The 24,997-nt window shown below is 26.2% G+C and overlaps 2 protein-coding genes across 2 annotated transcripts in view; one reads left to right on the forward strand and one right to left on the reverse strand.

The window, feature by feature from the left end:
- Positions 1–7,787: 7,787 nt before the first annotated feature.
- Positions 7,788–24,997, reverse strand: part of LOC129608107 (uncharacterized) — a 54,295-nt gene continuing 37,085 nt past the window's right edge. The window contains exons 2-4 of the mRNA XM_055519430.1: positions 12,095–12,783; positions 11,510–12,046; positions 7,788–7,810 (exon numbers count right to left, since the gene is read on the reverse strand). Coding sequence (XP_055375405.1) covers positions 7,788–7,810; positions 11,510–12,046; positions 12,095–12,783 — 1,249 coding nt within the window. The remainder of the gene's footprint in view (positions 7,811–11,509; positions 12,047–12,094; positions 12,784–24,997) is intronic.
- LOC129607885 (GATA-binding factor A) overlaps positions 24,270–24,997 on the forward strand; it is a 53,145-nt gene continuing 52,417 nt past the window's right edge. Inside the window, exon 1 of the mRNA XM_055519122.1 lies at positions 24,270–24,388. The gene's annotated coding sequence lies outside the window, so the exon portion shown is untranslated. The remainder of the gene's footprint in view (positions 24,389–24,997) is intronic.

Genomic DNA, 24,997 nt, shown 5'->3' on the forward strand with positions numbered 1-24,997 from the left:
GTCCCGTAAAATTAAATTTAAAATAATTTTAGATTTTAATTTTGTTATGAGAAAATTTAGAATAATGTAGAAAACAAAAAATATATAAAATTTCGAATATAACTTTCATTCGAATTTATTGCATTACAACAAAGTTGTTCCAATTGAGATTAATTATTAGTTAATAATTAATCTTGCCATTAACCGGTCAAATTTTATAATTTATGATATAAAATGTATTTTGTGTTCGGGGATCAACCATCTCCGATATTCATTATATATATATTTGAATATAATAATAATAGCTATATGTCAATATACCACATGTATAAGTTTGCAATAAAAATTTTCATATCAATGCTTGCTTTCATTTAAAGGCCAGAAACCACTTGATGTGTGTAACGTTCCAAGTATATAACACTTTTTACTATTTACAATAGTCTATTAGAAGGTGTAATTGAGAACAAATAAATACGTTTATTTCAATATATAGCCTTACGTATATACCCGAAATTTCAATTACCCGTAAGCAGTTTAGAATGTTGCATACGCCTGAAATGAAAACAAATAATATAAAATATTTATAACACTTTTAGATTTTATGTAAATTTCTTTTATTTGTTAAATTGAAATTAAAAATACAATATTATAGTTTTAGAATTTTTTAAAAAAAGTTTAATATACGATTTTAGCCATTGTAATAATTTTATTTTAAACATTCCCGTTACCGAATTAAAAACAAATTGAAACAATTGAAATGTAAAAATTATTTATTATATAAGATCGTTTTTATTTTAACGTATAAGACTTTTTTTTTATACCAAAGCTATTAGGTAATAATAAAAGAATAAAATAAAAATTATTTTAATTTTTAATTAATTAAACTAGCAATAACATGGACGGAATATAAAATGGAAACGAAAAAAAATTTTGATGTTATTAAAGCACTAATAAAGCTTTAATAATGCAGTGTTCGGGATCTTTTGGCAAGATTTGTAGTATTAAATTCAAATCAAACTTCCCGCAAATTAAATTTAAGTACATTCCGATTTATATCTGTTGTGTGTCAGAAAACCAAACTTTTAACACTATATATCATTATTGCATTTCTTAAAAATTTTTGTATAATATGAATTGTAAGTAAAGTTCATTATGAACTGTTTTTACGCTAATCTACTTTATCACGCTAATATTACCAAATTTTGCATATTTCCAGCCCCCAAATATAGGCAATATTCAGATACATACTTATTTAACTATGAAATGCAAGACTATTACAGAAATCCTCTAGAATATTTATGAATATAATGCCAATATTTATATATTTTTAAGCCCGTAAGTAACCATTCAACTAAATTATCAAATTTTTAATGAGTCTATTAAATATAAGCTCAAAAAGGCTTATTGCGCTCAAAAAATTTTTTAAGTTTTAATTATTATGTAAGGCTCTTTTGTACTTGAACAATATGCAATTTTCTCAGAGGTCGCTATATATTTCATAAGATTTATCAAGTTGAAAATTAACTTTATAAAATTAAATTTTGAGAGTGAAATTATTCTTTTATTTTATATACATATTTACATAGATGTATATCGTATTTGCGACAAATATAGACTTCATATATGTTATTTTTTGACTTAAATTTATTACGTGAATAATAATTTATGTCATGATATATTTTTTTTGACGCATGCAATAAAAAATTCTGTATTATTAACACCATATTTTTTCAATATAATTTTTTTCAACTATGTTTGAGTGTATTGGTTCCATTTTAAAAATAATTATTAATTTAATTATTTTTTTTATTATATTCATTAATTATTAAATTAATTTTTTTTTTTTGAATCATCACGGTTCTGTTTAAACGCTTTTAATTTTCAATAATTTTATTTTTTCATCTAATACAAGAACATGTAAATATGTGAATATAATCAGAATATTCTAAATTGCTCAGACTTTTATAATGGTCTCTTTTCAAAGTCCATTTGAGATAAATATAAAAACTTTAGAAAAAAAAAACAAAAACAGAACAGCATAAAAAAATGTAGATAAATACCAGAAAAGAAAAATGTTTCCAGTATATGAAAAGTGTCAGTTATATAGTAATTTAAAAACTTAATAAACAGAATTTGGCAATCTTATGAAATTTTTATAAAAATTGGAGAGCAATATGAAAGGTTTTAACTACATTGATTTTTATGTAAAAAACTGGAACACTTAAAGGAAAATCGTATTGAATTTGATCTTGAACAGTATTATAGAAATCTCATGTAAAGTTTAGTGGATTTTTAAATAACAATGAAAGCACAGTCAAGTAAATTGACTTTATCCGGCCACCCGTCTTTCCGTTCGTTTGCCTTTAAGAAAAAAGTCGAAATTTTATACAAAAATAGATCTTTACTGGTAACTTATTTCAGTGGAAAAAAGATTTTATTTATTATATCGGAAAATTTTTTAAAATTCTCCAAACGTACAATAGGGGCTACTGACTTCCTCAGCCCCATGGTAATACTGCATATACAATACAGTATAGTCAAATTTAGTATGACAAAATTGTTTAAAATTGACCGTTGTCTTGTACTTGTTTAGACGCTAATAAACAATTTATTTCATCAGAAGAAAAGTTTTTTTTCTATAACTACCTCCTCCAAAGTTATCGCATCTCGAAACTAGTAAAATTTAAATTTATTTCGCGTCTTATATTTCCGAAACTTCCGTAAAAATTTTTCCGAAGCTTTTCCGAATTTCCGTAACAATTAGAAACTGACGGTAAATGCCATATTATCAAAAACTTTAATTATTTGGGTTAACTCAATCACTTAACCGTCAGATTCGACCATAATGTTAATTCTTATTCAAATGTTTTTCATCCTAAATATATGCAAAAATTTAATATTTGTTCTATTTGTGAGAATTGGATATGATTCGCATGATAAAATCGCAACTCGTTAAAATTGCGTTAATAAATTTAAAATCTTAAAAATTTATCGAATTTATTTAAATAAATTTGAAGGTTGCATATCACTGACTTTATACTAAGAATCTTCTAATCCTTTTCAAGATGTTCTTTAAAACACCAAAAATAAAAATTAATTTTCAATTTTGCCTTTTTCCATATTTAAAATCGTATTGCTCCGATATATTTTCTGTTTAAATTTTTTATTTTTCAGTTCTTCTTCATCGATTAAATAAATTTTCTTTTCGAGAAGGTTTTTTTTTTTTATTTTATTTTTCATTTGTAGTAGAAAAGGTGGAAGAAAAGATGCATTAAACATATTTTAATTTAATTTTTTTTCTCTTCTTTACATTTTAGGAATCTTGCCACAAAAAAAAACAAGAGTTGAATAATATACGAGTGCTATATTATGTACCTAAAGAAACGCAATAAGAAGACAAGAGTTTGATCGTGCCAAAGATTTATGTGATGGCGATTCTCGACTGCACTTGAAGATGATACGAAAATATTTTGTTAGATTACTTACAACTTACAAAAGAACTTTAGTAATGACAAGAAGAGTGCATGATTTTTTTTTCAATATTTGCTTTTTTTATTTGAATTTTTTATATTTTAAAAAATGTACTGTGATTCACGAGAAAATTTTATTCTTCAATAGTAAAGTAATGGTAGTAAAAAGAATGCATAAATGCAAAAGAAGGAAAGATGTGCACAGTAAAATGAAAACAAAATAAAAAAAAAAAAACAAACAAACTATCAACGTGAGATTTACGAGAACTTTTTCATATCGTCATCTTAAGTATTTGAAATTGAGAAAGGAGGATAAAAAATACAACAATAAAATGAAAAGAAAAAGAAACACAATAAAATAAAAGTTGGGATAAAATTAATATAAGGAAGATTTTCAAGTACTTTTCTGATAATATATGAAAAAATATACGAGTATACATGTATGTATATACAAAGTTCCTATATATACAAGAAGAGTATATAAAAAAAAAAATACAATAAAATTGATAAATTGTGATTAATCACTATAGCAGTTGGATAAATAGGAATTTAGATATTTGCATTTAAAATCCTGACATTTATAGTAGTAAAATAAAATTTATAATACCAACTATTTTAATTATATTTTGTAGTAAAGTACATTTTATCTTTAATTGAAATTAAAATTAAGTATATGATGACTTGAGAATCATTTGTATTAATAGGGTACTTGTATGCTTAAAATAGTATAAGCAGGTATTTAAGGTAATAATTTTAAGTACTTGGAAGAAAGCATGGAAGCGATGCAATGTTAGCAAGATGAATTTGATTAACATTGGTTAGATGGTCGATTTATTGAAAAATTGTACATAAATTGTGGTAACATCTCACTGTTTATAAAATTTTCTTATAACTTCAGTTTCCATATGTTTCAGAGAGCTTCTGTGGATTCATTAGAACATATTCTGGCTTGTTGCTTCAAAATAGCAGAGAATATGTTCGGCTGTATCAACTCCATCACATTGAATTTTAGGCAAACAGTTGGTAATCCATTTTCAAATTTAAATACATTTGTATTTTTTATTATTATAATCACTATCAAACATTATTTTGCACTATCAAACATTGTTTTGTTTGATTCGATCGAAATCTGATGAAAGTTTGATAAGTAAAACGTGTGTACAAATTGTCTGCTGCAAGAAGAATATAAATGGCGTTAAACATTCATTAAAAAAACGTTCATCAACCGAAGTGTTTGAAGCAATCTGTAGTTTTCAAACAAAATTTTCAATATGTAATTTGTAAGACATGCAATTTGGCAGACATGCAATTTTTAGTTTTCCAATTACTGTTTGATTTTTTAAATCGTTGCGCGCATATCTAGATCTACTTACCAAATAATCTCTTGCGTCAATTCAAATCAATTGCCTTAATTAAAAAATTTTTAATTTGTAGAAAAATTACAAACTGTTTGATTGCTTAATTGCATCCGATCATACAGTTGCATGGGTATGTACTTGAATTTAAACCGAATGGAATACAAATAAGCAATCAAACAGTTCCAGAACTAAAAATGTGTCCGCCTGAACCCTTGATGTTAAAAAGAAATGCTTTAAAAAGTGATGCTGAAATATTTTTTACATGTTGTGTTTGAATTCCCAACAGTAGTTTTTGGTATAAAAAAATTATAACGGCTATTTTAAGTTGTCGTTAGGTCTACATTTCGATAAACGATCTATTCCGAATTCAATTTTGAAATATTATATAACAATTTTTATGTTGTGCCTAAAATCCTAATGGAATATTTATAATGCAAATATTTTTTTAAAGCATTTAGTGCGAACTAAAGGTGAATTTGATTTTGCGTTTTTATTTTATTTTTGATTTTTATACCCTTTTGTACTTTGATATTCGTTTTTCTTTCTTTTCCTTTGATTTTGCTTTTTATATGTGTATGAATATATTTACATTATTTCTTTTGCATATCAGCATTGGAACTTACACACAAATACACTAATGAAATGTTAAATTTGCTTGCTATCTTATTTTTTTTTTTTTTTGATTGTCGGTGGAATCTTAAGTGGCGCCTTCATTCTATAGAATTTTTGTGCGTTTGGTTTTTTTTTTTTTGAACTTTTATTTTTCGTGTTCGTTCATTTGTTCATTCCTTTAACTAAATGTTCCCTTTTTACTGATTAGCATTGTTATTACAATTCTTTCTTTCCCTTTCTTTCTTATTTTCTTTTAAATTTGAAGATTTTTTTTCTTTCATTTTTTTTTTGTATTTTATATTTCATGTTTTTTTATGTTGTTAATTAGTAATTTTATGTAAATTGTTAAAATATGTTCAAAAAAAAAAAAACAAAAAAAAGAGAGAAAAAAATCCAAAGCTAAGAAAAAATTCTCAAAAATTCAAAAAGAAGGAGTCGACGTTAGTTAGAGAAATAGTTAAGATGGGGATTTTTTCGTATTTTTGGAATGTGATGTGATCCAAAAAAAAAATTACTCGATTATCAATAAATTCAATAAAGAAAAAAAATTAGAATAATTGAGATTCGAAAAGACTTTGAATAAAATGATAATTTTATAAATAGAGAAAATCGATTGTGAAAAGCAAGAAATGGAATATTAAAACTATAAACAATAAAACCATAAACGTTTTACAGATAAAATTTTAATCAATTGTTATATGGGCGGTAATAGACTGATGCTTTATATGTATAAGAAAATGTGGGAAATTGGAAATTGTTTCCATATGTTGGCTGAACACAAATAATATGAAATATTCAATTCTTCTAGTATTTAAAATATTGGCTTAATGACAAAGGAACATCACTTGTTAAATAAGATTTGAAATTTTTAATTCCACAGAAGATACTCAGGAATTCATTTATACCCTCTTAAGAAATCCCGTTTAGAATTTAAAAATGTTACAATTTTCTATTGCAATAAGGAAAACACCCTTGCTATTAAGATACTCCCCCGTGTTGTTCCCATACCGAATCTCTCCAAGAAAAAGTCGATATTATTATGACATTAACATTTCGATAAAGTGCTTTAATACATTTTAATTTCAAAATTAGTTTTATTTTTAGCAAAATTATGAACTGTTTAAACAAATTTAAAAAAATTTTTTAAAATTTAAACTAAGCAGAGGTGTTAAGAGAAAAAAAAAATTAATTTATATAAAACTATTTACTCTGCAATAATTTCCCGTAGGAATTTGTATACATTGTATAACAAAGTAAACTGAGTATAAACTGAGGTGAGAAACTAAGAACAACAATTATAATTAATGATTTTTTAGTGGTAACTTGATAGAATAAATGCTCATGACTACAAAATATTTTTTCCGCATTTCTCTTTATGATTAATGCTCTTAATTATTGTATTAAAAACCAATTTAGTTTAATTGAATTTTTTTTTATACAACTACTTAACTGATATATAAAGACTTTCTTTTTATATTATTTATTTAGAAAAAATATGTGTATGTATTATAGTACTATAGAAGATTATCTTGTTACAATTTTAATTAATTACAATTTAATTTACTTACAGGCAATAGGTGCGGTTGTTTGGCCTAAATGCTCACAATTTCTGCGTTTCTTGCATTTTCATTATTATTTATTATCTTTCATATAATGCATTTTGTATATTGATTTTCATTCAATTTGATATATTTGTATATATACTAAGAAGATTATCTAAGAAAAGGAGGCAAATTCTCGCCTCCTTTTTTAAAGGAACCAATTTTTTTGGCAAATTAGTAAAGGATTCATGTGTTGAACATGTCACAAGTAACCAAGTTCTTTGAAAAATAAATAACAATAGTAAACTGTTATAAAACGTAGGAAAATTTCATATTTTGGACATGTAATGCGAGGTGGAAAGGACGAACTTCTACAGCTAATCGTACAGGGTAAAATTCAACGCAAAAGTGGTATTGACCGTAAGTAAATATCATGGCTACGTAACATAAAAAACTGGACAGAAATATCAAATATTTTTGATTTAGTGCATTCAGTAATGGATCGTGAATCTAATAGGGACATCTTAAACAGAGCAACATCCAACTAGTATGACCGCTAACATTCAGTAGTGAGTAGACAATGGAGAGAGAGAATGGATTGTAGATTTCATTATTCAAAAATTATTTAATAAAAACAAAATTATTATTATTAAGATATTTTCAAGATTTAAGGAAATCTTATTTTAAAATGAGCAAAGGATAAAAACAGTTAAAAGAAATATAATACAAGTCTATCTATTGGTATTTCGTCGGTCTGCAGTTCAACTCACTCCTGTATCTGAACAAAATTTTTTGAATTTTTAAATTAGTTAAAATTGTATAAAATATTAAAGGGCAGATTCATCATAATCTAAAAATATAGTTAAGGAAATATGTAAATAATCTGATTATGCGGTGACTGCGTTCCCGATTTCTTTATTCTTATCTCATGCAAATCTTATGATAACATCATAGATTACTACTAATTTTTCATAAAACTGTTGTACTTTCTTTTTTAAGAAATTATTAACAATTGACTATATAGTTAAAAAATCAAATACACACATATACACATATGATTATAGAATACATGTACATAAATAAAATATTAACAGCTAATCATTGTTTTCTAGATTTTAGATTACACCCGAATCAAAGTAAATAACAAACATTATAAAAAAAAAAAAACAAAAAGAAAACAAAACAAAATTTCTTATCTTAATTATGGACACTTTTTGTCCTCAAATGCATTAGTGGAGTACATGGCACGAGGCGTCATCGATATTATAAAGCCGCGCAACTCTCCTTCATCTTTTTGAAAAACAAAAAAAAAAAACCAAAAATTTATTTCTAAAATTCTTTATTTTTTCTTCTTATTAGTTTTGGGATCGTCTCAATCACATTTTTTTTTTTTTTGGAATTTATTCCTAAAAAATTAAGGTAAATATTTTAATGTATGCGTGTATACGCTGAATTTTTGATATTAAATTGAAATTTTTTCTTATTGTTAATTGTTTGAGTCAATCATTTAGAGAGGGAGGTAGAAGGTTTATAGAAAATTTTAAAATTAATTTCGTTTTTCATCTTATAATTTGTTTTGAAATCTTTAAAAATTCATTTGGCGACGGTAATGGACATTAGAAAGAAAGTTTGAAAAATTATGTGACCACATTTTTTTTTCTGTTATATGCCATCAACTTTAAAGTTAATGTATTTTTAGTCCTAGACGCCGTTTTTACAGCTGTTATCATTGTTATGCCGTTGTTACTATCATTAAAGAACTGATGAAGTTTGTTTTGAATATTTTTATTTAAGAGATTTTTTTTTTGGTTTCTTTCCTTTTTGATGTGAGGCTGATGACGTCAAAAAATGGACATGTAAAGGTGAATCGTGAATTTTTGTTCTTTTTTTTTTGAGAATGGGTTTTTATTTTTATGAATTCGTTTTCAATATATTTAGCGGATTTTAACTTTGGATTTTTGGATATAAGGAATAAAATGATACAATAAAAAATGAGAAGAAAAAAAATTGGTTTTATATTTGATTGAGATAAGGTTTGAGATTAATTTTGCTTGTTTTCTGTTCTTGATTTGTTTTTTTACTTATATTCGGGCTCTTTGTTTTGTTGGTGTTCCTTTGTCGGTGAATAATATAAATTTGTTGTCTATATTAAAAGAACAAAGAAAAGCAAAAAAAAAAAATAAAATCAGAAATAATTTTTAATATCGGGAAATAAAAGGATTTTTTTTTCTTATTTGGAGAAACCTTTACCTATAAGAAATTTGCGTACAGAACGGATTCTTTAAAATTTCCCTTCGACTAAATTCCTATACACATACTTATTTGAACGTTTCTATATGCACAAATATTGTATACCTGTTAAGTGTCGAGGATTCCCTTATTCTTGGAATTTTTATTGAAATTCTTAGAAATTTTTAGTAGAATTTTTTGTTTATTCTTTTCATACACATTGGGAAAAGTATATGCAGTCGTTTTTTATTGAAATATTTTTATAGGAAATCTTTTGTTTTTGCAAGAAGACGAAAATTGAAGCTTATTTTATTTATTTAAGGACAACTTTTTATTTAAATCAGAATTAAAATCTCAAAATTATTCACATAGTGAAAATTTAAGAAAAAGCTGATTAAATTCAAAATAAAAAATTAAAAAGTAGGTGTAGAAAATTGCTTGATATTGATTAAAACCTAATATCAGCCAAATAAAATGTGTGCGATCGTCTCCTTATTATTTATTTATTTATTTATTTATGTTAAGCTCAAACATATCACATAACTTAAAATTAAAGAATGAATATACAGATGCATATTTTTTAGACAGAACAAATTTTTGACTTAAAAATTAAATTTAAAAATTATACAAATTTAAAAATAAAACTTATTAGTAATAATATTCCATTAAATATGAATATAGACAATAAAAAGCTAAACAAGAATTTGTTAAAACAAACCAAAGGGTTATACTTAACTATAAGTAAATAGAAGCTTTTTCATCGTGTCTTTCTTCAGTGAACAGTCAAGTCTGTGTATGTGTTTGCTGCATAAACGCAGCATTTTGCTGACAGGTTCATGTTTCCTATAATTAGTCCTATGAAAAGGAACCATGAAAACATCCGGGGAACGAAACCTAAGGTTGAAATTAAACACAATTTTATTTAAAATGTCGGGGGATATTAAGTCAGTTTTCATAAGCTAAAATATGAATAACAAATCCGCGACATCACGTCTTTTACCCAGTGTGGGTAGGTCAATTAATTTGAGTCTGTGCTCGTAAGGTGGAAGAATGGTGCGAACCTCAAAAACATTTTTTTGAATAGACTCTATCCTATTAACATGTATATCATAATAGGGTGACCATACTTATGAAGCATATTCAAGATGAGAACGGACCAGGCATGTGTAGAGTGATTTTAAGACATAAGGATCATTAAACTCCTTTGACCAGCGTTTAATGAAACCTAACATCGAGCTTGATCTGCATATGATATGATTGTAGTGGTTTATAAATGATAACTTGCTATCGAAGCAAACACCCAGGTCCATTATTGAATCAACTCGACTAAGAGCTTGGCCATTCAAAGTATAGTTTGTAAAAAATGGCCGTTTTTGCCTAGAGTAGCACATTTGTGCACATTTATTTACATTGATTTTTAGGTTGTTACTTGAGCACCAGGCGTAGAAGCGGTTAAGATCATTCTGAAGACACAACGCATCATTTGTAGAGCTTATTTTTTTTTTAAATTTTCATGTCATCAGCATATACTCGTATTAATACCTCACTGTGCGTTAGCATCGAAACAACATCATTAATTGAAATTATGAACATCAATGGACCTAAGTGACTACCCTGGGGTACACCAGAATTAGACGAAAGAGGCGAGGAAATTGCTGAACGAAAGAGGACTCTGTAAGTCCTGCCAGAGAGATATGACTTTATCCATGCTAAAAGTTGTCAGGGAATCCTAAGAGTTTCAATTTTAAAATAATAATTTCATGTGGTAGTATGTCAAAAGCTTTGTTAAAGTCTGTGTAAATCACGTCCGTCTGATACCCATTTTCCATATTATTTGAGAAAACTGTCGTGGCTTCCACTAGATTAGTCACCGTGGATTTTTTTTATTAATTGAATAAACCGATTTTCTTCTGAAGAAAATCGGCTTTGATAAAGTGCGTATGTAGCGCACGAAATATATTAGCGAAAAATAAAAGTATTTTATTCCGAATAAAAGGAAGTTTTATTTTCACACCAATTAATAAAAAAAAATTATATTTCAGAAAAATTATCAACCATTGAAAAAAAAAAAACATTTTTTTGAGCACCGTGGATTTCTTTTTCAAGAAGCCATGCTGACGCGCACTAATGAATGGCATACAATGGAAATAAATATTGTCATATACCATCGACTCAAAAACCTTAGGAATTGCCGACAGTTTGGCTATAGCACGATAGTTTGACATGTCATCATTTATTGTTTTTCTTATGGATTGGCCTAATGAAAGCTTCCTTCCACACGGGGAAAATACCCGAAGAATAAGACTTATAAAAAATTAACTTAAGCATCTGCTTAAAATAATCTCAGGAACTCCATCTGGTCCAGGGGAAGGACTAGAACCTAAATTAGAAAGATATTTTTCAATCGCAAAAGAGTTCGTGGCAAAATTTGTGAAGGTAGTTTTAGGATAGTTATCAATGTGCCGAAAGTTGTCGACATTTAATTGAAAAGATGAAAAAGAGTAAGATTCGGCGAAAAAGTTACGAAAAAATTCAGAAATAATTTGGGAATTATTACTTGTATTCTCGTCAAATTTCAAGAAGGTTGGATAACTATCACTTTTCCTCTTATGGTTTATGAAATTCCAAAAGACTTTGGGATTACGTATTAAGTTATCCGAAGTTTTATAGATATAGTAGTCGTAACGTTCTTTTGCTGCTAATTTAAATTGATCATACGACAATCGGAAATTATCATAGTCCCTGTCGCCTTTAGTGGAGAGATATTTGCGCCACAGCTTATTCTTTTTGTTGCGAAGTACCCTCAACTTTTGTGAAACCCATGGAGGGCCAGAGCCAGTATCTTTAGTTTTCAACACTGGAATAAACAATTCAAATGCAGCAAAAATAATTTTGTAAAACTTACCCGTCATAGACTCAATATCAGTTAAGTTAAATACTGAAGAGAAGTCGTAAGTAGAAAAGAAATCATTTAGCAATGCGAAATTCGCCCTTTTAAAATCAAAACGATAGAAAAGGGGCTCGTCAATTGATGGTTGGTCGTGAATGCAATAAGAGAAAGATATCGGAGGATGATAGATATCAACGTTAACCAATGGATCCGGGACAGTTTTAGGTAAACAATTGTACCAATTGGAAGTAAAGACTAGATCCAGTTGAATCGATTGATGGTTTGTTATTGATGATATTTGTTGCAAATTATTTAGATGAAAGGTATCTATAAAGGACAACTTCAACTCACTAGAACAGTCAATTGATATCAAAAATGGTTCCTCATCATGATTCTTCCACCTAATTTTGGGGAGATTAAAATCTCCGAAAACAAAAACCTCATACTCAGGGTTAAAAGAATTGCATAAATAATCAATTGCCGAAGAAAATTTCGCATATAACTCATTACTTGAGTTGGGCGGTATATAGCAATTGACTACGAAAAGCATTTTGGATTTCAGCTCAATTTTAACTGCGATGATTTCAAGGTCATCGGAGTCTTGAATGTCAATAATACTAGCTGATAACGAGTTTTTAACGGCGATTAATACCTCACCTCCCTTTGGTGTGTGTCCCTGCAAGAGAAGTGCATGTCTGCCCTTTCTAAAAACAGAAAAAGAAGAGTCGAATAATTCAAGATTATTGATGGAGGGGGACAACCAAGTTTTCTTAGAACATAAATATCACAGTCAAGAAGAGAAGAGTTAAACAGAACGGTGTTAGTTTTAGTACTTAGTCCACGGACATTTTGATAGTACAAAGAAAGTTGTTTCACAGTCCTTGTCATACTATTTCGTAGCAGAATAACAGTCCTTGTCATACATTATCGTAGCAGAATTTACAAAAAAATTGACTTAGATCTACCCAATTGTGTATCTTTATCTGCCTTTGCTTAAAAATCTAAATTTGAAGACCAATCTAACTAGTTAATAGTATTAAACTGTCAATTATACAATTACAAAATATTGAAGAGTTTTTCTTAAAAACTCAAAATAGCTAATTCTGTTTTTTCATACCTTGAAACCATTAAGATTAAACTAATACTCATTTACATAAGTAAATCTAAAATTGAAATAAAAAAAAAATAGCAAAAAATAATCTTTCTTGAAAATATACTCGTAAGTCGTAAACATATACATACAAATGTATATTAGATAAAATATTCTGCACGTTTATTAAATAAGTGAGCTTAAATAAACCAGAGTTTAATGTCGAGTAGTTTATGATATTGCGCACAAAGATATTGTTAGCCACTTTTAATAAATGCCTTTATTTTTAATTTAAGATATTGCTTAAAAGTTTAAGAAACTTAATCTTAAACTTAAATTGATTTTCCATCATTTAATATTGGAAGGAATTTTCTTGAAAACACTTCTATTTTAAGTGCACAGTCACAACTATATATTAAATGATGGCTTAAATAGAACATTTAATATCTAAAAGCTGCTCAATTTGAACTAATTTATCATAATAACTTACGAAACATTTAAAAAATTCTTGAATGCCACATTGTACAAATTCTACTTTATTTGAATTGGGGAATAATTGTTTTAGTCCAATATGGTTGTTGTACGGCAATTCTAATATTGCGTTCTAATAATAACCACACACCGCACATCGGCATCCATTTAGGTATGGCACTAAATACTTATATTTTAACTAAGTTCTCCTGCTTCTGTATGTGGCTATGATAGAGTTGCGAATGCAATCAACTTGTTACTGAATTATTTATTTAAGACAATTGAAATATGTGGTCATTCATACCGATTCAAATTTGTCACTCAAGGGGTTTTTGCCTTGTTTTTTTCATTTTTGATAACTACAGTCACTCATACATTTATATTATAAAGTAATGTAAATATATTAGAGTAATTATAATGTTAAAAAATATATCTAGGAAATTTTAAGCTATAAAGTAATTTTAAATGGCCATGTTGTTATATGTACGGTATTTAATACAAGAAAAGCAACAAATTTGTTTTAAATCTAAAAAAGAATGTTATAAATTTGGAAATAAAAATTCAAACAAATCACACATTTTACATACACATATCGTAATTTAGATTATTCGAAGTGATATATTAAAAATGTTTAATTGCATGTTTTACGTGAAAATTTTTTTTTTTTGTTGGAACTTAAAAGATTTATTGTGATTTATTTTGTATAAATTATTTGTAAATGAAATTTCTTCAATGACATTAAAAAGGACTAAAAATTTATGACTAAAATATAATTTTCGCCATTTTTTTAATTCACAAAAATAAATAAGAACGTTGAATAGCAATTAACAATAAACTTAGTGTCGCCTATGTTGTTTGTTGATGTCCCTTGAATACAACATCCTGACTATAGCAGATATAAGCCAAGCACAATATAATGTACGTAGTTAGAATTTTTACTTCAAGCACTCTTTTTAAACACACCGTTGCTGCGCTGCTTGAATGTGGACTGTTGCGATGACTGTTATGACCTTTTTTTTTGGAGAATAATGGCGACGGCATAATTTCTTTAATAGAGAAATAAGTTTTTAATACCCCTGATTTATAACATTGCAATAGACACTATAATATATTCGGTTAAATTTAAACCCGACATATTATATTCAAAATAATTATTTTAAATTAATTAAATTGAGAATATTAATGGCAAAATGTTTTTTAATTAAAAATTTTCAAGAAATTTCTAATAAAATTTAACAATTTTATCTTTAATTTATTAAACGTTTTGGTTCATAGATAATTTTTTACTCATGTTCCATTATTCTATAAAAAAAATTTTAAATTTCCAGGAACAAAAATAGGAGGTACAATACAGAGTGAAACAGCATAGTAAAGTGGGCTTACTTTTTTTTAAATTTGGAAAACTGTAAGTTTTCTCATTAAGATTTACATGTAAAATAAAATTTTTTCATAAACGCAGTTTTCTGCTTATACTGGAAATTTTCTCTTAAGGAATTAATTAGTTTCACTCTGCAATCCGAATCAAATACTGTTGTTAATAATAATTTCATGATAATGGCTTTAAGTAGGCTCAAATTGAATTATTAATCCTATTAATTCTAATTTTCAATAACTTTCTCATATTTCTAATATAACAAGTATTTGCATAGTTCCATTCACTCTAGTTAGTAGAAGCGCTTATTTCAATATGATTAGATTTTTTAATTCAAGTAGGTGTAGTATACCAACATCCCCTACCGAGTACAATAATTATCATCGAATCAAATGCGGGTAGAAATCTTCAACAATATCTGAATAATTTACCGATAAATGACCCTCAAGTTCAAATATTTTTATTAGTTTTAAAAGTACCCAGTTATTTCAACAAAAGATAGCACCACATCTATTTCATTAAATGACACACTTTGTATACAATATTTTTTTTTTACAAATATCAAAAATTTCATTAATAATAGTGTAATTAATGTCAAAAATAAAGAGAATTTTATTTTAATCAAGACAAAAAGACGAGCATGATGTTTTGAATTTTTAATTAAAGATAAAAATTAAAAGAAGAATTGTTTACGATATGAGTTAAATGGAAATTTAGTAAACAGAAGTAATGATAAAAACACAATATAATGTTCCAAAAGAATGAATTTGAAACTGAAATTTTTGGATTTAATAAAAACTATTTTAGTTTCTCTTATATTCTTGTATATAATATTAGAATAACAATAGTTAAAGAGAATCACTGTAGTATAACATTGTTATTATAAAATTGTAATGAAGTTAGTTAATTAATTTATACAGGTAAATAAGGAGAATTTAATCTATAATAAATTTTTAGATGATATTCTTTTATATTATTTAAATGCACTTGTTTAACATTTAAAAATTGGTTGATTTTAAATCGGAGTTTTAGCATAATTTCATTAAATTTTAAAAAATTCAAATGTTAAACTAGGGTAATAATTATTATGGAACCTTAAATAAATATTAAGTTTAGAAATAAAAGTAAAAGGTTAAAAAAAAAAAAAAACAAAATGGAGAGCTAATAGAAAATTCAAGTTTTCAAATTAATAATTATAGTGCGTATTTTAAATGTAAATAAGTATTTTTGTGTAAAGGAGTGTAAAAATACTACAAAAGCGAAGCCACAACAAGCCACTGCAAAAACGAAAGTTTATGCTCAGGATTGTGTTAGCAGGAAGTTCATATTTGTTTGTTAACTACTGCAATCTACTGATGAGATGACACAAATATTAAATCAAAGACGTAATACGCTATTTAAATTATTTAATAAATTGAACAGCATTTTCCCCTTTGTTCGTTGCCGATAGAATGTAGGACTTTAACAAATCCTCTGAATCGCACTTTGTTGTCGATTAAGCACTTTATTTCTGACCAGCTTTTTCCATTTGATTCCGTTTCTTTGATTGTGGTTCGTCGCCAAGTGCCAAGGATCTACTCACCTCCTTTTTCCTAGTGGGTTCCAATCAAATACCTGCTCGTCTGCCATATCAATCGACCTCCGTAAAGTGTGCTAACCATTTCCATCTTCTTTCTTTTGTAGCCAGATGTATAGACTTCTGTACCGTAGTTGGTCATAGTTCATTATTTGTTATTGCCCTAGGCCAGAATATTATTCTTAGGCACTCCCGTTCGGTACCCGTTGTCATCGTTTAAACTGCTTTCATTATCTCATCGAGCACCACTATGAAGAGGAACGATGACAGAGGACACCCGAAGTTATTTCAATAGGTATACTTAGTTCGTCAACATGTAAATCACTAGAACCCGTATTCTCTTACATGGCCGTATTACGTGAACCCTCATTACACTTACATTGTTTACAATTTTTCCGAGCACGTCCTCATTTTCAGATGGTTTCATGTTTAATCTTGCTCGAGATCGACTAAGGTGCCGTAGAAAGGACTGCTTCACTCATTACATTGTTCAATGATAATTCTGAATTTTAGAACACGGCACGTTATTCTCCCAGTACTTTGTTTATTTTTGGTTCAATTCTGCTCATGACAGTTGGTGTATTGTGCTTTTTTTTATGTATTGTGTTGGGAGGAGATAAACCCTCCAATTCGTGCATACAATTGAATATTGTCTTTCTTTGGCAGTTTTATAAGCATTTAAAAATAATTTCCGTCATATAGGGACCATAGCTGATCTTAAAAAGTGACACTGTATTCCTCAAATTTTAGGTTCTTTTTTCGAATTCTGCCAGCGATATAGATATATCAAGGAAAACAATCATATTTTCACTTCATATCGGGTCATTTTGCTTATAAATAAACTTGATAATGCAAAAATGAGCGAGCCAACAGTCTGGCAACTTGTTTATTAGTTACATAACTATTTTTATGTAATGATTTTTCTATTCGCTTTTTCTATTACATGTGTATTATTATTAGGATACAAATATAAATTAAAATTCTAAGATGGTGGTAAAATTTGTCACGAACTCTTTATAGATTCTCTAGGGTTGCTTGAAAATGTTAAAATAAATTCTGCTTACTAAATTTTCTTATTTCTTACAAATTTATTTATTTAATGATTGCATTTTTAATATTTATAGAAAAATTTCCTATATAATTTTAAAAGAATCATAAAAATCAAAGTGTATTCGGGCATAAGAAATTTTTATTTCATTTTGAAGTACACATACCTATATGTTAAAAAAGAACATTAAAAAAATCTTATTACCGAACTTTAAAGTGGATATAAACTTTTATGATATCCACTTTTACCACATACTTAATAATGTTTTAATTAAAGAAGTTAAAATTTTACAAATTCAATATTCTTTTCTAATTATATAGTGATAGTCGTAAACAGTTTTAGCATAGTACTTATAGACCGTGATAGTATTGTACACAATACATTTCAATATGAAACAACTGGCAGTCATAAAATTTAATTCTATCGCAAAAATTTCGCAATTCTTTCTTAATGAGTACATAAACACAAATCTTCATGATCAGATTTAAAATATACGAGGGCGATAATCGTTATATTTCTATTAAAGTAATAAAAGAAAAATTGTATTATTATAATAAAATGGAAAAGTATAAAATTTTTAATATCTCGAAACTCAAACTCAAATACCCAATAAAAAAGATTTAGAAAGAAAATGGTCATAAAAAATGAAAATTACATTGTAAGTATTTGAAATAAAAGGAAAATTTTCATTTTATAAGTGTGTATAAAAATTTTCTTATTAAATAGGAAAGAAATTTTAAAATTCAATCATAAGTAATTTCAACCTACGGGAAAGCACTACAGTAAGAGTTTTCAAAATTAACTGATGTCGACCTAATCAAATAACACAACAATCAGTTGATTGTAGATTGTTGATTATTGAAAAGAGATATGGCCAAAGGAACTCCCCCCCCCCCCTTATATCCTACTACCCTGGTCTCAAGCAAATACTCGAACATATCCCTCAGGGATTTGGACGTGAGCTACCCATTAGTGCGAAAGTCTCGCCCAAACCATCTGCGCCTTCTGAAGGCCAGAGGAGGGTAGCCACACAGAATATATATGGCCATTTCCTCATCATGTCAGCAGAATCTACATGCTATTCATAAAAGGTTAATGTTATAGCGGAATAACATTTACGTTTTGCTAAAAATGGTTCTGAAACGACCTAATCCGATCCAGATTGCCTGAAAAGTTTGTCAGTTCATTCCGCTACCAATCAGAACTCAAATATTAAATTTCAAGAAATTCTAATAATTAGATATAATAAAAAATATAAAATTGGCCCTTCGTTGGGCTTCCGAGCCCTGCTCTTTTCAAACAATTTATAGGTTCATTGTTTCAATACCCCGAATTTAAATAATAAGCTTCAATAAAAAATGTAAAATCGGCCCGGAAAAACATACACGTTCCGAGTGCTCATATATCCTAAAAGTTGGTCGATCCGTGCCATAGTCAAAATAAACTCACATATAAAATTTCATCAAAATCGGTTTAGCTTACCATGAAATTCACGCGTGTACTCACAAACCGATAGATCGACATCTCTTTCAAAATAGTTAATGCACAGTTACTAAAAATAGGTAATGTGGATCTATCATGGACAGGTGTGTTCCCACTTAAAGCCGACATCCGAAATTTTGGTGCCTCCACCATAACCTTTCTTATAGTATGAGCGATCGGTAAAAACACATTTTGTTTTGTATTTTTTTTAATTAAAATAATTTATGAAAGCTTTTTACACATAGAAGACAACAATACAATAAGAGCTACGAGTAGCATATAAAAGTTTTATACTAGGTCCTAATAACCATAATAACCACAAAAAAGCTTCTGTTTTCTAATAATCATTACGAATTCTTTTTCTACATTACATACATGCGTATGTAAATAACATACATAAATATTTAGCTAGCTTCGTAAACATACATCCATATGTGTGTATGTATGTATTTAAACACGCATGTACTTATTTATGTACACTTTATTTTTATTAGCGAGACTCCATTGCTCTTTTTTCTCCAATTCAAATATTCTTTACAAAAAACATAAACAGAGAAAAAAAAATAGCAATAACAGGCAATAATATAAAATAAAAAAAAAATTATTGCTGATTGTAAAAGAAAAACCATTGCTATTATAAACTGGCAGCATAAGCAATGTCTTAGCATATCTCATACCGTTTAAATAAAATAATATAAGGGAAACTTGTTTATTTCTGGAAATCTAAATTGGGATCATATAAAAAAATTATAAAAACAACAATAACAGCAAAACACAATTTAACATAATAAAGTAGGTGGGTCTTATCGACATTAAAACTCCGCCTTAAATACTTTTTATATCGTGATATTTTATCAGAATTTTCTGTTTTGTTTTGTTCATTTTTTCTCCTCTTGGTGTTTTTATTTCTTTTTTTTTTTGTTAAGTGGCGGCAATTTTTATCTTGATTTGTTCCAAATTTTAAATATAGAAGTTGTGTTTTTTTAGTTGTATTTGTTGTTCTTTTGTGTATATTTTGCAGTAAACGAAGTAGTAGCGATAGATTTTTGTTTAAAAAAAATGTTCTATATAAGAATATTGCGCAGCAAAAGAAGAAAATTGGTATTTTAATAGTGTGTAAGTGAATATTTTTTATTATAAGGTTGGTGTAGTTAGGTGCACACATTAAAAGTCACAGATTGTATACGGAACAGGTTTTGTACATTTGATATGCATAGTTTAGTTACAAGCAGTTACTGTAAGTATAATACAATTACATACGTATGTACATATGATAAAACTTAGAGTAATTTCTTTTTATCGTAATATAAAATATTTTTTTTGAGTGTAGAGCATTAATATACACACATACATAACATGGAAAGCATAAACAAATGTTGATTTTCTTTTATTTTAATATTCTTCATATTTAGTTCTTTTAAATTAGGTATTACAAATATTAAAAGAGTTCTTTGGCAGGGCAGTCAAAAGCAATTATTTTGCAAATATAATGTGGTTTTATATGTACACATGTAAATACAAATTTATATATTGTGTTTGTATGTACATACATACAATAAAATTCATATGTATAACAACAACGCTTTAAAAACGATATTTTATTTTATTCTGTATACAAAATTAAATAATTCACGAGTTTATTTGCAAATTGTATAGGTGCAAACATTTGTGAGTTGATTAACAGAAAAAAACATAAGTAAGTGGTACATACATGATGAACATATACAAACATATTTTAATTTGAAGTATGCTCGGAGTAGAATTATTTGTTGTTATTATAAAGGATTTTGTTGTGGTTCATTATTCTTCTAAATCTATACATATAAGTATAAGTATATAAAATATACATATATACACAGGGTGACTTTGGAATATGAATATTTTAATTTGTTGATATAAATTTAACTTGAACGAATAATCACAAAAGAACACAATTGATTGTCAAATGGCACATATAAAATGTCTGGTGTCTTCGCATTCTTCTTCGTCGCTTATGTTTGTTCCGGCGAATAATAATTTCGGCTCTCTCATTCAATTATTATGTCAATATTGATGTCAACGTCCACTAAGCTTGGAATTATGGTGCGCCCTGATGAGAATTGTTTGTTGTAGTTACAGAATAGTTGAACCAAATTTCGATAAATTTCTATTTACCGTATCGAATACAATTTTATAAATTGTGTTGGTGCTTTTTTCGATTGTAGCTTTGATTTCAGGTCTTTAATTAATATATTTATTATAACAAAGGTAATTGTAACTTTGGGTTCGTTCTCGAAGTGCTCCAGGTATTTGACGGATTTTTATATATGTAGCCATTTATTATGTTGGGCTTATTTTAGAAGATACTTGCCAGATCAGAACATCATATTGCGCCGTCAATGCCTTTCGTAAAGAATTTATTAAAAATAATTACGCTTGATTCTGTGTGGCCTGCTTCTTTTTAAGTATTAATCAAATTTTTTTTCCCGAAAGCACTCAGTATTAATATTAAAGTAAAATTCCTTTATTTTATAAATTACAAATGAAAATCTTTTAAGATTGCTTATTTATATCTATACAATTATTCATATGTACATACAAACACATTCATTATAAATACCATATTCATAAACACTTTATTAAAGGGGTTGGAACTTAAATACCTTCTTTCTATTTTATTTTTTTATCATCATTTTTCGTTTTTGTATTTAATGTTACTCTAATCCTGTATATAATTTTAATTTTTCTTATTGCACATCAATCGAGTTTACAATATTTATTTTCAATATTTATTTTTATTCACATTTTGTCATATCAAAAAATCTTAAGTCAACTCCCACTTTATATGAATTTTTATTTTTAAATTTTATGAATTTTTTTTTTGTTTTTGAAAGATATACTTGTACCCTATCATAAAAGATATTATAGGTATTCGATTACACAAAGCACTTACAAAAACAAAAAAAAAAATTAATATGATTTCCCTTTGTTGTGCATTTAACAAAAAATACATGGGTGTAAAGAGTATGGCGAAGAAAAGAACATTCATTTTACCTATAAACTTACAATTTATAAAAAAAAAACAAATAATAATAATAATAAATGAAATAACCTATACATAAAAGGTGCATTGACTGGACTGGACGAGAACAGGACATATGAACAAAATATATGAGAAATAATAATAATAAAATCAAAAATAAAAATTTCAAATGGAGAAAATTTCAAAATAAAAATTCAAACAACAAAAAAATAATGTTGAAGAAAAATCTGTATTACATACTTGTTTATTATACATCAAAGAGTTTTTATGTATGTATATGTGTAATTCCAGTAAAAACATAAAGAAGGCAATAACGTTACCAACGTATACTGAAAAGAAGAAGTAGATATCAAAAGATTGTAAAGTAATAGAAATAAAACGCTTTTCAAAGCAATAACATTAAAAATATCTTTTTAAAATTTTCATGATTGCCACAGGTTCTTCTTTTACAATATAAAATCTTATATAGAAAACAAAACAAACAAACCAGAAGCCAAACCAAAGAACCTGAAAAATAAATATTTATTATAAAAATATTTGTGCATTCACATGCCTATAAATGTATTGCTATAATACAATCATAATAAAACACTAACACATATTTAGTATAAGAAAAAAAAAATAATAAAAACAATTCAGGTACACCGGTTTTATCTCTTATTTTCTTTGTTTTTCTTTTCTATATTTATTTATATGTATTATTTTATTTTTTTGTTGCACAAAATGTAAATACTAATCAGAATCTATTTGAACCAGTTGGAGTTCGGTATCGGATTATTGAACATCGTTTATTATTTTAACGGGTGAACTGACTGAATTTCAATATAAAATAATTTCTTATTTTTTATAATAATAATGAAAAATAAAAAAAAAATAAATAAATAATTTTATAATATTTAATAAAATGGTGTATACATACTTATATATAATGTACAAGAATAATTAGGTAAAAATTATTAATTGCATTTAATTTATAGTGTTTTTTATAATTAAATATTTGGAATATGTTAATTAAATAATTTAATTTACTAAATTATTGAGTCTATATTCAAACATATACATATACATGAACACGTTCAAGTTCTAATAAATCGAAAATTCATGAAAAAAATCAGGATATTTTGTATACAATTGCAATATAAAAGATTATTTTTATAAGAATATCAATAAATCAATATAAGAATTGTTTTTCAAATTTGAAATAATATAAAAATTGGAAAATAAATAAAATTAGTAAAGAATTTATTATATTTTTTTGTAATTTTTTAATTTTGTATACAAATTAAATCCGTCAACTATGAAATTAATAAAAGAAACGATAATGAAATAATTAATTCGCGTTACTTAAATACAATATAAAAAATATTTAATTAATTGTTTACTTAAGTGAATAATATTTGATTAATAAAACTAAATTTAAGAAAATTGTGTGTTCATTAACAAGTACATAAATATATTTATACACACATATATAACGTATATTTAAACACAATATTTTAAAATTAAAAATTAAATTAATTCATCATTCATTTTAAGTTGTTTATAAAAATTACAGTATATTTTTTTTTTCAAATTAAAAATACAATTAAAACAAATAATAAATTATTTATTTAAAAAAAAAATGGTCGTACATACATAACAGAATATTAAAATATAAGAGAAAAATTTATACATACATACATGCATATGTAATCATTATAAATAAATAAAAGTGATTTAATGTGATTTTTAAAATATTATTCTATATTAAATATTTTTAATTTAAATATAAAATAAAATCTTATAACATTTTCAAATAAATGTAATTAATTTCAATATTTTTTAAGGAAAAAAACTTTAATAATAATTTATGACTTTTTGTAATTGACTTAGTTAATAATTTAATCAATTAATCAATAATCTAACCTATAATATAAAATTATATATTATATATGTAAATTAAATATACATGTATATAAAAAATACATAAATTATTTGTGTTTAAATTATGTGTTTTCCTTTTGTTTTGAGAATATATTTATTTAAAATTATGTGTGTAATAAAGTATAAGAAATAAATAAAATATAAATTCAATATATTATTCATCATCACCTTTTGGATTATTTATTATAATTATTAATCAACATATTATACATGCATATACATATATATATATGTATATTAGTTTTAATCATTTTATTAAAATTTAAGACACACACAAAAAAATTAAAAGAGAATTTTTGATCTTGATTTCATCTTTGATTTTTTGGTGAGTATAAGAAAATTTATTTTTATTTTAATCATTTTATTTATGTGTTTTTAATTTAATTTATTTATAATACATATTTGTATATATTGAAAATTTAATATGAAAAAAATGTCATTCACTTAAAAATACAAAAAAAAAACAAAAATATATTAATATCAAGTTCAATAACCGTAACATATTAAAATTTTATTAATGAATCAATTTAAAACTAATCCAATATTATTAAACGCATTTATTAAAGTTGAATGAAAAATTATTTTACTATTTTCAAATATTGTTATAAATATCTACGTCGGAATATGTGAATTTTTTTAAAATAGTTGTTCATTGTTTTTATTGTGTATAGGAAGAAAACCATCAAGTATAACTTAACCGAGAAAATGAACTTGAAGTTTCAATATTATGAAAAAAATATTAGAATTATGGTCAAATTTATGCATGCAAGCTGCTAGCTCTACTAGATTTTGAAATATTTAAAATTATGTCTTTGAGTTGCAAAACTTTTTCAATATAGAACTAACTAATACGATATAGTAATAGAGAAATTGCAATACAATGATAAAGAAGTAATTGTAACAATATTTGCAAGCAGCATTCGAAACACTTGAT

This window comes from Condylostylus longicornis, unplaced genomic scaffold (genome assembly GCF_029603195.1).
Source record: "Condylostylus longicornis isolate FDR11 unplaced genomic scaffold, ASM2960319v2 ptg000030l, whole genome shotgun sequence".
NCBI classification, from domain to species: domain Eukaryota; kingdom Metazoa; phylum Arthropoda; class Insecta; order Diptera; family Dolichopodidae; genus Condylostylus; species Condylostylus longicornis.